We start from the raw sequence: 13118 nt of genomic DNA on the forward strand, positions 1-13118 counted from the left end.
TGCTGATAAAAAACATGTGCATGTGGGTGGGATTTTTTTCTATTTTGCTAAAAAATTGTTGGTGTTAATTAATTTTTAGCAATTGCAGATCAAATCTGACCTCCCACGATTGGGAATTGTGTGGTTACATGCTATATTTTTTAAAAAATAATGATATTTTTCCTATTGCTCCTACCACTGTTGGGAGTAAGAATCCTTTTTGTGCTGACAGGGGCAGTTTTAGTTGGCCAAAGCTGTATTCCAGAGGTGTGTCAGAGATTCCAGACACTGTGTTCTGATGGAATCTTCGACTCCTGACTCCTTACTGAATATTTAAACAATTCCATGAAACATTTGGGAACAGCAATACGGTGTGAGACGCAGCCAGGGAAGGGTTTGATCTCAAATTTGTGGGTTTTTTCCCATGCTGGTGGTGTTTGCTCCCCAAAAAGAGCAAGGCAGGGGAATGGTTGGGATGAGTTAATATTCATTTCCTGAAGGAACAGTGGTGCAAATTAATGGGGGAAACAGGAGGGTTTGTAAGGCACAACTCCCAGCCAGCTCTGGATGGAATATTTCCCTGGAATCCTCAAATCCCCACAACCCAGATCTTCCCTGAGCTCTCCAGCATGGTGGGAAGGAGGAATGGGATGTTTTATTGCTTCTCATCACTGACAAATCCCCCAAAATCTGGCTGGGGAGGGAGAATCAGGCTGTAAGTTGGGTGTTTGGTGTGGGTGACAGTGGGAAGGACAAATCCCCCAAAATCTGGCTGAGCAGGGAGGATCAGGCTGGAAATTGGGTGTTTGGTGAGGGTGACAGTGGGAAGGAGCTGGCAGCACCAGGGGATGCTCTGTGGGGTGAGGAATTCCAAGTTTGTTTTGCCACCTTTTCTGAGCACTAACATCAACTTCATCCCCATCCACAAATCCCCGCAGTGTTTATGGAGCAATGAACATCCCTAGGAACCCTCTGGAAGAGGGAATTTCAGACAAATCTCCCTGCTGTCCTCTCCCTGAGGAGGAATTGCTGATTGCTGTTGGGTTTTTGTCTGCAGGGAAAGCTGCACGACCCTCAGCTGATGGGAATCATCCCCAGGATTGCTCACGACATCTTCGATCACATCTACTCCATGGATGAGAACCTGGAGTTCCACATAAAGGTAAATGTGCAGTGACAAGTTATGTCATGGGTCGGGTGGAAGGAAATCTGTGGGAAATCTGCCTCGGAATGTTGTGGATTTGTTGGTTTTTTTCCTCTCTCCATCCCCTTTAGAACTCAAAATTCAGTATTCATTAGTGAGGATATTTCCTAGAAATCACCTCGTGCAGCTGCTGGGATTTTTTTTGGAGTTTGTGTCCAGCTCAGGTTTGCTGGGATCATATTTAGGGTAGGAAAACGCAGATTAACTGCAGCTTCTCCAGAGATTTGTCCCCACTGGTTATGACCCTAAATATCCCAGAGCTGCAGGACATTTGGGAAAATCTCAGCAATGAGGCACAGCCAGAAAAAATATTTCAAATAAACCAGGAAATACTTCAAGGGACCTTAGATTGTAAAATATGGAGAGACCCCTCTGAATTCCCACAGCTCTCCTCCCCTCCTCTGGAAAGCTTTACCAAATTCCATACCAACAGATGGGGATCCCAAAATGTAGCAAATCCCCATGATCAATCCCATTCTGCCAGCACAGAATTGCTCCATTGGTTTCCCACCAGAGCTGATGAATCTCTCCCAAAAAAAGCTGCCTGGAGAGCAGGGAGGGACAGGGTGGTTGTGCAAGGAGCTGTCAGGGGGAGAAATGTTCTGTCAGCAGCAGCCAGGCTTGAACCAAACTGTCACACTCTGCTGATAGCTGAGCCAACTCAAAATTAATATAATTTTTTTTCCCTCTCTAATAGGGATCCATTTAGAATTGGGTCTCTCCTCTTTGTGTTGGAATCAGCTGGGCCAGAGGAGAGTTTTAAATGGGGAAGGAAAGGCACAAAAGCAAAAAATATCTGTATTTAATAGCAGTTGTTACATGGAAAGTTGAACTCATCCATATAAAAACCCAGACTGATAGCCAGAATTCGGCCAGGTAGTGTTCCAGCTCAATAATCTGGGTAAAGCTTCATTAGGGAAGGGTTAGGCTCTCCTCCCCTGACATATTTCTCTTTGATTCTGTGAGTCAAATATCCTTTTATTAAGAAATTCATACATTCAGTCATTCTCCTTCTCTTTTTTTATTTTTTTTTTTTTTGAGGACAATTGTCTCTCTTTGTTCCAGAAAACCTCATTTTCATGTACTTCTTGAGATTTGGCTCAAGGCAGAACCTTCACATGGGCTTCACTGAAAAGTTTAATTTCATATAAATTGCTCAGGCTGATGGAAATTGCATGGTGAAGGTGCTCTCTGCTTTTGTGGGGTGAAAATCAACGTGCAATCCTTTACATTCCTGAAATCTCACCCTTCTCATGCAGCTGCACAGATAGGGCAGGAGCTGGATTGATTGATTGATTGATTGATTGATTTGATTCACTTCAATATTTTTGTCCATTCTGCCTGTGTTACCAAAAAAACCCCACAAAATAACAACAACAAAAAAACCCCAAAAACAAACAAACAAAAAAAACCCCCAAACAAACAAAAAAAAACCCCAAGAAGATAAGATTTGCCTGAAAGTTTTTTGAATGATGAATCATTGATGAATGGAGATTTACTAATGGAGATTGATCAGTGGAGATTTACCAGTGGAGATTGATCAATGGAGATTGAGCAATGGAGATTTACCGATGGAGATTTATCGATGGAGATTTTTCAATGGAGATTGATCAATGGCTTGCAAATCATCCAAGATCCAAATGTTCTCCCCTGAAAATGTAACCCAAACCATGGGGGAGGTGGGATTATTTTTAGTTCGCTGCTTTGACAGGGCTGGAAACCCAGAGCCAGCAACCCATGAAATCAGAAACGATTAAATCTGTGATATTTGTGATTTTTTCATTAGGTTTCCTACTTTGAGATCTATTTGGACAAAATCAGGGACCTGCTGGATGGTGAGTTCTGTGGTTTTTTCTGTGCCTGAGTGCTTTGACTTCATCCAGAGCTCTGAACCAAAGCCTGGGGGGAAACACTTCCTTTCTTTGGGAGTGGATTACATTGAAACTGTGTGCCTGGCTGGGAGCAGGAGGATTCTGCAGTTTAAATCATCTGATGTGTCTGCTGTTCACCTGCAGTGCTCGAGTTTTCTTGGGTGAATCAGAGAGCAGTGAGCCTTTCACAGCCTGCAGGGCAGGGCTGGACTCTCTTGGCAATGGATTTTTGCAAGGAAAACTGATTTTAAAACGTGGAGAGGGTTTTAGAATTATTTCTTGCTCCTGTCAGGTGGAGTTGGGTGGGGAAGGATGTGCTTCTTGCATAGTTTTTGTGTCTGTTGCTGTATGTTGTGTGTTAATAAAAGTGGATTTTGTTAATTGGTGGGAGGGCAGGAATGGCTGAAAATGTAGAAATGTGTAAATGTAGGAATGGCTGAAAATGTAGAAATGGCTGGAAATGTAGGAATGGCTGAAAATGTAGAAATGGCTGGAAATGTAGGAATGGCTGAAAATGTAGAAATGGCTGGAAATGTAGGAATGGCTGAAAATGTAGGAATGGCTGAAAATGTAGAAATGGCTGAAAATGTAGAAATGTGTAAATGCAGAAATGGCTGAAAATGTAGAAATGGCTGAAAATGTGGAAATGGCTAAAAAAGTGGAAATAGCTGAAAAAGTGGAAATAGCTGAAAATGTAGAAATGGCTGAAAATGTGGAAATGGCTAAAAAAGTGGAAATAGCTGAAAATGTAGAAATGGCTGAAAATGTGGGAATGGCTGAAAATGTGGAAATGGCTGAAAATGTAGAAATGGCTGAAAATGTGGGAATGGCTGAAAATGTGGGAATGGCTGAAAATGTAGAAATGGCTGAAAATGTAGAAATGGTTGCAAATCTATGAGCTGTTCTGAATTCCAGGCAGTTCTCCTGTCTCCTCTGCTTTGCCAAAATCCATTTAAATCTGTGTTTTTGTGATTCACCCAAGCAATGAACAAAAGCTTTCGTGCCCCAGAGTTAACTTGAAATAAACAGGTAGGAGATTGACAGAGCAGGAAACAACTTGTTTGTGTCAGAAATGCTGGAGGTTGGTGAGGAGTGGGGATGACTGCAGATCTCATTTACAAATTTCCATCCCCAAGATGTGTCTGTCATGCCTGCAGCTGCCACATTGTTCATTGCCTCTGGAATATTCCTAATTTTCTCCACCTCTTTCTCCAGTGTCAAAGACAAACCTCGCTGTACATGAAGATAAAAACAGAGTTCCCTATGTTAAGGTAAAAGAATAATTGAATTTTTTTCCCAGCTTTTCATTCTTCCCCCCCCCCATGCATTTATTTACACATTTCCATTTGCATCCGGTGTGTTTGGTGAAATAATTCCCTGTTTGAAGCCTGGAATGTTCAAGTTGTGTTGGTTGCTGGATTGAAACAAGTTTCCTGAAATATTAATGGGCTCCAATCATGTTTGTTGTATTTCCCTGACTTTGAACGTTGCCATTTTGTTAGTGTGCTGTTCAATTTTAAGTATTCATCTTCCCCTTTCATGTCAGATATGAAAGAGAACAACTTGAGGAGTTTTGTTCTTTAATATTTTCCTACATGGGTGCTGGAATTTTGCACTAGTTCAGAACAGATTGGTTGGGTTAGGAATTCCTTTAATGACTTTCTGGGCTCTCCCTGAAATAAAATATTCTCGTTGTGAACATATGTGAGCCCAAGGAATGTATATATATAATATTTTCCTGTTTATTCTCAGCCTGAGGAGCGAAAAGAAATCGATAAAATAATTTATTCAGTGCTGTTGCATTAAGACAGAAGAACTTTGCATTTTGTCTTGTGGTTGGAGAGAGACAAATCGACTTGGCTGTGAAATCCAACCCAAATCAGGAATATATGTCGCATAATTCCATGTTTTCTGCCAAAAATTTTATTCTGTGTGTTTGGATTTCACCGAGTCTTTAATCTTGGGGGAAAAAATGACCTCCCAGCTTTCCCTGACAGTCACAGCGAGGAGTTCAGCTCCATCGCCTGGCTAACCATCCTGGGGATGCTGATGGCTCTAATTACTTAGTTCATTAGCGCTAATGGCTAATCGCCGCTTGCCTCCCGCCTGTCCCCAGGGCTGCACAGAGCGGTTTGTCTCCAGCCCCGAGGAAGTCCTGGATGTCATCGACGAGGGCAAAGCCAACCGGCACGTGGCTGTCACCAGTGAGTGTCCCTGGGCTCTCTGCCATGTGCTTCCAGGGGGATTTATTGATCCCTGGTGGTCTCCAGGTTACTTTGGGAAGGATTTCGTGCTGCTGAAATTGTAATATTTTGAGTTAATCACTTTGGTGGCATTTCGCTGCTGCTGAGCTTCCGTTGACTCTCAGCCCTGAGCTCGGAATTTAAGGCGTGATGTTAAATGGAATTGCTCCATAAAACATCCCAGCACGGACTGGTGCTCAGCCTGCAGATATTTTGGGATTATTAGGAGATAAAATGATGTGTTTACATTTTCCTTTGGGCTGCAATCCCCTGCTGTTTGTCTCCTGCAAGTTATCCCAGCAGAGCAGCGACCTGGATTGAGTTCCAGGGATGGCAAAGCAAACAAATCCTCAGGAATTCAACCCCAAAAGGATCCCAGCTTGGTGATGTTGTGCTGCAAGGACAGGGAGAAAAGGGCCTTTGTCCAGAACCTCAGTTTATAATTCAATTCTTGGTGATGGGGTGGTATTTTGGGTATATTTGGGGTTTTTTGCATTTCTGTTTTGAATTTAAATTTAAATTTAATTTTATTTTATTTTATTTTATTTTCATGCCCTCTGTAACTTCTTTCTCCTCTCTATCTCTGCCTTCTTGCTTTGCTAAATCCTATATTGCTTTTTTCCCCCCATCATTTTGGTAGAAATTTATTCTGAGTAACATTTCCTCCCACCCATCCTGCTATTCCCTTTAACAAAAATTACCCAAATCCAAATTTGCTGGGGGAGAAAGTGGTTTTTCGACTCTCAGTATTTCCTTTTTGCTACTTTATGAAACCTCCAGCATAGCATGGTTACAATCAAACTTCCAATAAGCAAAGGCTGAAACTGTAACTCTGTTTTACCTGGGGAAAGAGGATCTTTTTTTTTTTTTTACCTGCATAAGCAATAAAAATGTGAAATTTGAATTGAAATTTGAGTTTAAATAGTGTGGTTTGGATGAAAATTTTGCTAAGTGTGAGATTCCCTCTCAGAGTTTCACCAAGACCTGCCTGGGCTCTTTGGAATTTGGAATTTCGGTATCCATGGCCCAGCTCAGGTGGGATGGAATTCCTTGCCAGGTTTGAAAGGAGTTTATACAAAATGTCAAAGGCATTTAAACCAAAACTCTGCCCTGTGTTTGCAGATATGAATGAGCACAGCTCGAGGAGCCACAGCATTTTCCTCATTAACATCAAACAAGAGAATGTGGAGACTGAGAAGAAGCTCAGTGGGAAGCTTTACCTGGTGGACCTGGCTGGGAGTGAGAAGGTAAATTCTCATTTTTTTCCTGGAGAAAAGGAGCAGATCAGAACCATTGGCGTGAAATGCAAACCCCCAAAATAAGAATTTATATAGTGAGCCTGTGTATTTTTATATACCTTTGCATTTACATCTGTGTAGCTGAAAAAGGAATGTAATTTTAATATAATTTATCATATTAAATATTTTAACTTGCTTATATTGTCATGTCCTGTTTCTAGGTTTTTTATCATTATTTCACATATTAAATGAATGAAATACCAGCAGTTAATGCAGTTTTCAAGTTTGCTTGAAGCTCCCTGAATCTCGATTGTGGTGACTATTTCTGCTTTCCCATATAGAAAAATAAACCCCAGAAAAATCACTTTTATCTGTTTACTATAAGAGTCATGGCCTAGAACGGTGCTGCAATGCAAAAATGTTTCCCAATTCTCATTCTGCTGCCTTCTGCAGTGTTCAAAATCAGGTTTATTGGGATTTTGGGTTGCTCATTGGGACACATTAAATGCTAACCCACGGGGACAATGCAGAAGTGACACATCAGAGTAATTAATCATACGGTAATGGCTGTGATTGCATAAAGATGTTCAGTTAAAAGCTCTTTATGATGGTTACAAAGTGAGGGCTTAGCCAGGCACTCCTCTTCTCTGAAAAATAAACTTTTGTGGTTCATTATGGCTGGACATTGTACAGAAAACCTGAAATTGGGGTTTCCTGGGGAGGTTGTCTTCTTAAAAGCTATTTTTCTTTCATGCCATGGGACATTTTTAGGTGACAGTCCAGATAGTTTGAATATAGAGAAAAATATCTGACTTTGCCCTGCATTTGGATACTTTGGGAAATTACTCCTTTTGCTTGATTTGTGTTGTGGCACAAAGGAAAATCACCAGCAAGTTAGGTCTGTGGGAAATAGAATTGAACAGTTTGGAGGATGCAATGCATTTGTCTTGCTCTGCAAATGGGTTGATTTCCACCACGTGGAGCTCTTGACCTGCAAAAAGAGGCAAAATCTGTCCTGATATTCTTAGGAATATCAAGGAAAACACAAAGGCAAAATGTGAATTTTGTGGCCACTGGGAGCATCCCTGTGGTGCTCCCTGTCTGCATGGGCTTGGAAATTGGAAATGGCCTTGGAAATGCTCCCCAAGGTGAGCACAGACACATCAAAAATCAGGGTCAACTCACTTTTGGAGTGGGGGAAAAATGGGATTAGGACAGGTTTGCACTGAGAGAAATGTTCACTTTAAATTGTCCTCGCTGATGCTAAGCTGAGCTTTGCTCCTCCAGGAGCATCTTTAGGTGGAGTGTTGCAAAATCAGGGACAGCTCACTTTTGGAGTGGGGGAAAAATGGAATTATGAGAGGTTTGCACTAAGAGAAATAAATTCATTTAAAATAATCCTCACTGATGCTGAGTTAAGCTGGGCTTTGCTCCTCCAGGAGCATCTTTAGGCACAGCTCTGCACAATCAGGGGCAACTGACTTTTGGAGTGGGGGAAAAATGGAATTAGGACAGGTTAGCAGTAAGAGAAACATTAATTTAAAATAATCCTCACTGATGCTGAGTTAAACTGAGCTTTGCTCCTCCAGGAGCATCTTTAGGTGGAGTGTTGCAAAATCAGGGACAACTCAACTCTTGAAGTGGGGGAAAATGGAATTATGAGAGGTTTGCACTAAGAGAAATGTTCATTTAAATTGTCCTTGCTGATGCTGAGCTGAGCTTTGCTCCTCCAGGAGCATCTTTAGGCTCAGCTCTGCCTGGCTGGGTGTTCAGCACAGCCTGACTCCTGCCTGCTCTCTTTGGCAGGTCAGCAAAACTGGAGCAGAGGGAGCTGTTCTGGATGAAGCTAAAAACATCAACAAGTCTCTGTCTGCCCTGGGCAATGTGATCTCAGCCTTGGCAGAGGGAACTGTAAGTAATGCTCTCCGGGTGGGTGACGAGTGGCTTTTTAGTTATTTGTTTCATTTTTCCTTTGCCATCCTCAGGGGGAAAAGGAGCTGAGGGTTCAGTGCTGAGGGGGGAAATGTTGGTTGGAGAGCCACAAAGCTGTGGCTAGCACAGGTCTTTCCCATGAGAACTTTCTCCTGTGTTTTATAAACAAAGATAAAGTTTGGATGTTATTAAAAACAGTGTCTCGAGATTTGGACAGTTCAGGCCTGGCCGATCAGGCCTAGGGGGAGGTTTCAGACTGACCAATCTGGGTGACCTCTGAAAAATTTATAGAGGTTGGAATCAAAATAATAAAGCTCTTTTTTCTTGCCACACTGAGAACCCAGCTCCTTTCTCTGCTAGTGGCTCAACAGCGACACAAAGCAGTGACACTTAGCAGGAGGAATTGCTGCTCAGTGGTGGCACTGGGTGGTTCTCAAATCCTGGCACAAGCAGGACAATTTCTGCCCAGAATGGTGTGTCAGATAGTTCCTCCTGGCACTGTGGGCTCGTGTTCTCTCTGGTCACTGTGGTTCTAAAGAGTTCTCCCTGTCTCTCCCTCGGGTTGGATTAGAAAACCCACGTTCCCTACCGGGACAGCAAAATGACGAGGATCCTGCAGGACTCGCTGGGGGGGAACTGCAGGACCACCATCGTCATCTGCTGCTCGCCCTCTGTCTTCAACGAGGCTGAGACCAAATCCACCCTCATGTTCGGCCAGAGGTGAGTGCCATGGGTATGGGAAATCGTGGATCCCATGGGATCAGAGTGAATCCCATGGGGTCAGGGTGAGTTCTATGGGGCAGGGTGAATCCAATGGGATCAGGGGGAGTGCCATGGGGTCAGGGGGAGTCTGTGGGGTCAAGGTGAATCCTGTGGGGTCAGGGTGAATCCCATGGGATCAGGGTGAATCCTGTGGGATCAGGGTGAATCCTGTGGGATCAGGGTGAATCCTGTGGGGTCAGGCTGAGTGCCATGAGGTCAGGGTGAATTCTATGGGATCAGGGTGAATCCCGTGGGGTCAGAGTAAATCCTATGGGGTCAGGATGAGTCCTGTGGGGTCAGGATGAATCCTATAGGATCAGGGTGAATCCCATGGGGTCAGGGTGATTTCTGTGGGATCAGGGTGAATCCCATGGGGTCAGGGTGAGTTCTATGGGATCAGGGTGAATCCCATGGGGTCAGGGTGAATCCCATGGGATCAAGCTGGATGCATCCCTGCCCTTCTCCCACACATCCCAAGCCCTCCATGCCCCAGAGAGAGAGATGAGGAGGTGTTTGAAATGCAGAACTTGTGGTTCCTGGAGCTGTTCAAAACTTGGAGAACTTCAGGGAGTTGTCTCTTCATTCCCAGTAGCACCAGAAAAATTTTAAGAGGTGTTTTCTCCTTGAATTCCACCTCAGGGATCATTGTTATGGGTGTAAAAAATATCTTTAATCCATTCAAAAAAGTGAAAATATTCCTGTTGGCCAGCAGCTGCTCTGATTGGAAACCCTGGCTGGTTTTCCTGCAGCAAGTACAAAGTATTATCTTAATTCCTTGAAATTTTATGGGAGATAATGGCACTGGGCAGTTTTGGGTGGGAAAAAATTCAGTTTTGCCTTATCTGACACTGCTCATGATGCTTTTAAGAAGTGTCTTCTCCTCGAATTCCACCTCAGGGATTGTTGTTATGGTTGTAAAAATATCTTTAAGCCATTAGGAAAATTGAAAATGTGGACTCTCTGATGTGTGGAGGATCTGCACAATTTAGGGACAAAAAATACGGAAGAATCCAGAAAAAAACATTTCCCTTCCATGTATGTTTATTTGCAATAATGATACAAAATGCATTAGGAAGGTTTGCAGAAATAGGTCAGGCTCATTATGTAATTACTGCTTTGGTGGTAATTGGGGAGAACTGGGATCCTTTGGAAAATTACTCGTTTTGTTGGATTTGTGGAGCAGCAGAAAGGAAAACTACTGGCAAGTCAGGATTGTTTGAAATGGAATGGAACAGTTTGGAGGATCCAATACCTTTGTCTCTGTGTGAAAATGAGTTGTTTCCCAACACATGGAGTTTCTGGAGTGTAAAAAAAGAACAAAATCAGATTTAAGAGCTGCTTTGGAGTTTTGTTTCCCCATTGTGTGCTGAACATGAATTTTAGCTATTGAGGACACAAACTCCTCCTGCCCAGATCATCCCATGATCCATCCCAGGAATTCAATGAAATTAATTAAATTACCAACTCAGAGCTCCACCTTGCAAGTTCAATTTCAGATTTCACTCCCCTTCCCAGAAACCAGTGAAATTTGCATTTCTTTTTGGGGCAAAGCGGTTTTCCAGCTGACTCTGCCCATCCTGGCTAAACATCCAACATTTCCTAGGAGGAGGAACATTCTGGAGGTGATCTCACTGAGGACCAGGATGGCAAGAATGGGAAAATAAGGAGCTATTTGGGAGCTTGGGTGGGATTTAGGGTGAAGCAGGAGTTCCTCATGGACAATATTTAATTGTCAGGAAGGAAATAATTTGTATTTCTCGGGGAGGATTTGCACAGCAGCCCATGGATGATCAGTGATAGTGATCTTTGTCAGGATTTTAGGAATGCTGCTGCCTGCTGTGGATTCTTTGCCAGGCTCTGGGGTTGTGGTGTCTCATTTTTCTGATGTGACACGACTGAGGAACAGCATGAAAGGGAAGGTCCATGACTCATGGCTGAGTGCTGATTCCTCCATTTTTCCTGGGGAAAAAAAAAAAAATTATGTCACCATTAAAATAAATGTCAGGGATGCAATCCATCTTCACAGGAGCTCTTGTACCAATCAAGTCCTACAAGTGCTCCTCTGATAGTAGTGAATCAGCTTTTTGTCTCTCCACTCCATCTTTCCTTGTGTTTTTAGATGATTTTTAATTTTAGTTGTCACTAAGTGCCTCATCCATCATCAGGATAAACTTCCTGATGTGGGGATTTTTTTTTCCTCTGGTTCAGTTAAATGATTGGAAACTTGAGCTCTGCTTTTAGCACAGACAATGTACAAACCCTGACCATTAAGAATTATTTTTAAAGCCCAAGGTTGTTACAAAGTATTTTGAAGGTAATAAAATTCCTGCTTGTCACAGAGTGCAAATCACTGGGGCTTTATCAGCTGCTGGGAGGTTTATCTGTTATTTCTTATTTATCCTCTGCTTTACTCAACCACACTGGAGTAGTTTGAAAGGACTCAGTGTGTGAGCAGTGAAGGGCAGAGATCTGAGGCTTCCTTAATTCCCAGCGGTTGCTTTGGTTTCCTTTTTCCCATGTGGATTTGCTGGAGCAGCTGCTGGGCACTGTTTGCTGCTTGCTTTGCATTTCCTGGCACTGTTGGTTAGGTCTGGCTGGAGCTGAGCACTTCCACTGTAATAAAGTGATGGTGGTTGCTGGTAGAAGGGTTGGAATTTGGGATATTTTTGCCTAGGGAGGGAGGAATTCCTGAGCCTGGAATTCCAGAGGCTCTAGTAGGAGTTCAGCCTCCCTTCCTTAGCCCTGGATGATCCCATTAATCCCATTCCCTGATGGTGCCTTCCTTTTCCTTTTCCTTTTCCTTTTCCTTTTCCTTTTCCTTTTCCTTTTCCTTTTCCTTTTCCTTTTCCTTTTCCTTTCCCTTTCCCTTTCCCTTTCCCTTTCCCTTTCCCTTTTCCCTTTTCCTTTCTCTTCCCTGAAACCTCCCTGAAACTTCCTTTCCTTTCCTTTCCTTTCCTTTCCTTTCCTTTCCTTTCCTTTCCTTTCCTTTCCTTTCCTTTCCCCTCCCCTCCCCTCCCTTCCCTTCCCTTCCCTTCCCTTCCCTTCCCTTCCCTTCCCTTCCCTTCCCTTCCCTTCCCTTCCCTTCCCTTCCCTTCCCTTCCCTTCCCTTCCCTTCCCTTCCCTTCCCTTCCCTTCCCTTCCCTTCCCTTCCCTTCCCTTCCCTTCCCTTCCCTTCCCTTCCCTTCCTTCCCTTCCCTTCCCTTTCCTTCCTTCCCTTCCCTTCCCTTTCCCCCTGAAACTTCCTTCCCTGAAAATTCCCTTCCTTTTCCTTTCCCCCTTTCCTTTCCCTTTATCTTTTCCTTTCCTTTCCTTCCCCTGAACTTCCCTCCCCACCAGGTTCCCCCATTCCCCATCCAGCCCTGGACACTCCCAGGGATGGGAAATCCAGGATTTCTCCATTCATTTCTGACCCAGGTTCTGTCCTTCAGGGCCAAGACCATCAAGAACACAGTGTCTGTGAACCTGGAGCTGACAGCAGAGGAGTGGAAGAAGAAATACGAGAAGGAAAAGGACAAAAACAAGAGTTTAAAGAATGTTATCCAACACCTGGAGCTGGAGCTGAACAGGTGGAGGAATGGTAGGTGCCAGAAATTGGGAGCTGGGCTGGATCTATGTCGTGGTTTTGAGTTGTGTGTGTTTAAATCCTGCCTTAAATTGTAATTAATTGGGGTTGGTCACTAATTCTGAGCTCACACCCAGGTATAACTCACATTTCAGGATAATAATAATAACAGTGAAAGGTGAAGAAGCAAAAACCAGGCAAAGCAGCAGCCATTTACAGGAGGAAGCAGTTGAAATGCCAAAATTAATGTGATTTCAGGTGTAGAGAACACAGGAGGCATCACTGATTTTAATATTGTTGATGATATTAATGAAGAAAAGGAAAAAT

At 43.3% G+C, this 13118-nt stretch overlaps 1 protein-coding gene across 1 annotated transcript in view; it reads left to right on the top strand.

Moving 5' to 3' along the window:
• KIF5C (kinesin family member 5C) overlaps positions 1-13118 on the top strand; it is a 67689-nt gene that overhangs the window by 26072 nt on the left and 28499 nt on the right. The window contains exons 4-11 of the mRNA XM_085067167.1: positions 1037-1141; positions 2970-3018; positions 4270-4325; positions 5171-5258; positions 6420-6544; positions 8342-8446; positions 9039-9187; positions 12658-12806. Coding sequence (XP_084923293.1) covers positions 1037-1141; positions 2970-3018; positions 4270-4325; positions 5171-5258; positions 6420-6544; positions 8342-8446; positions 9039-9187; positions 12658-12806 — 826 coding nt within the window. The remainder of the gene's footprint in view (positions 1-1036; positions 1142-2969; positions 3019-4269; positions 4326-5170; positions 5259-6419; positions 6545-8341; positions 8447-9038; positions 9188-12657; positions 12807-13118) is intronic.

The sequence above is a fragment of the Lichenostomus cassidix genome, chromosome 7 (genome assembly GCF_008360975.1).
Source record: "Lichenostomus cassidix isolate B80296 chromosome 7, HeHo_3.0, whole genome shotgun sequence".
NCBI classification, from domain to species: domain Eukaryota; kingdom Metazoa; phylum Chordata; class Aves; order Passeriformes; family Meliphagidae; genus Lichenostomus; species Lichenostomus cassidix.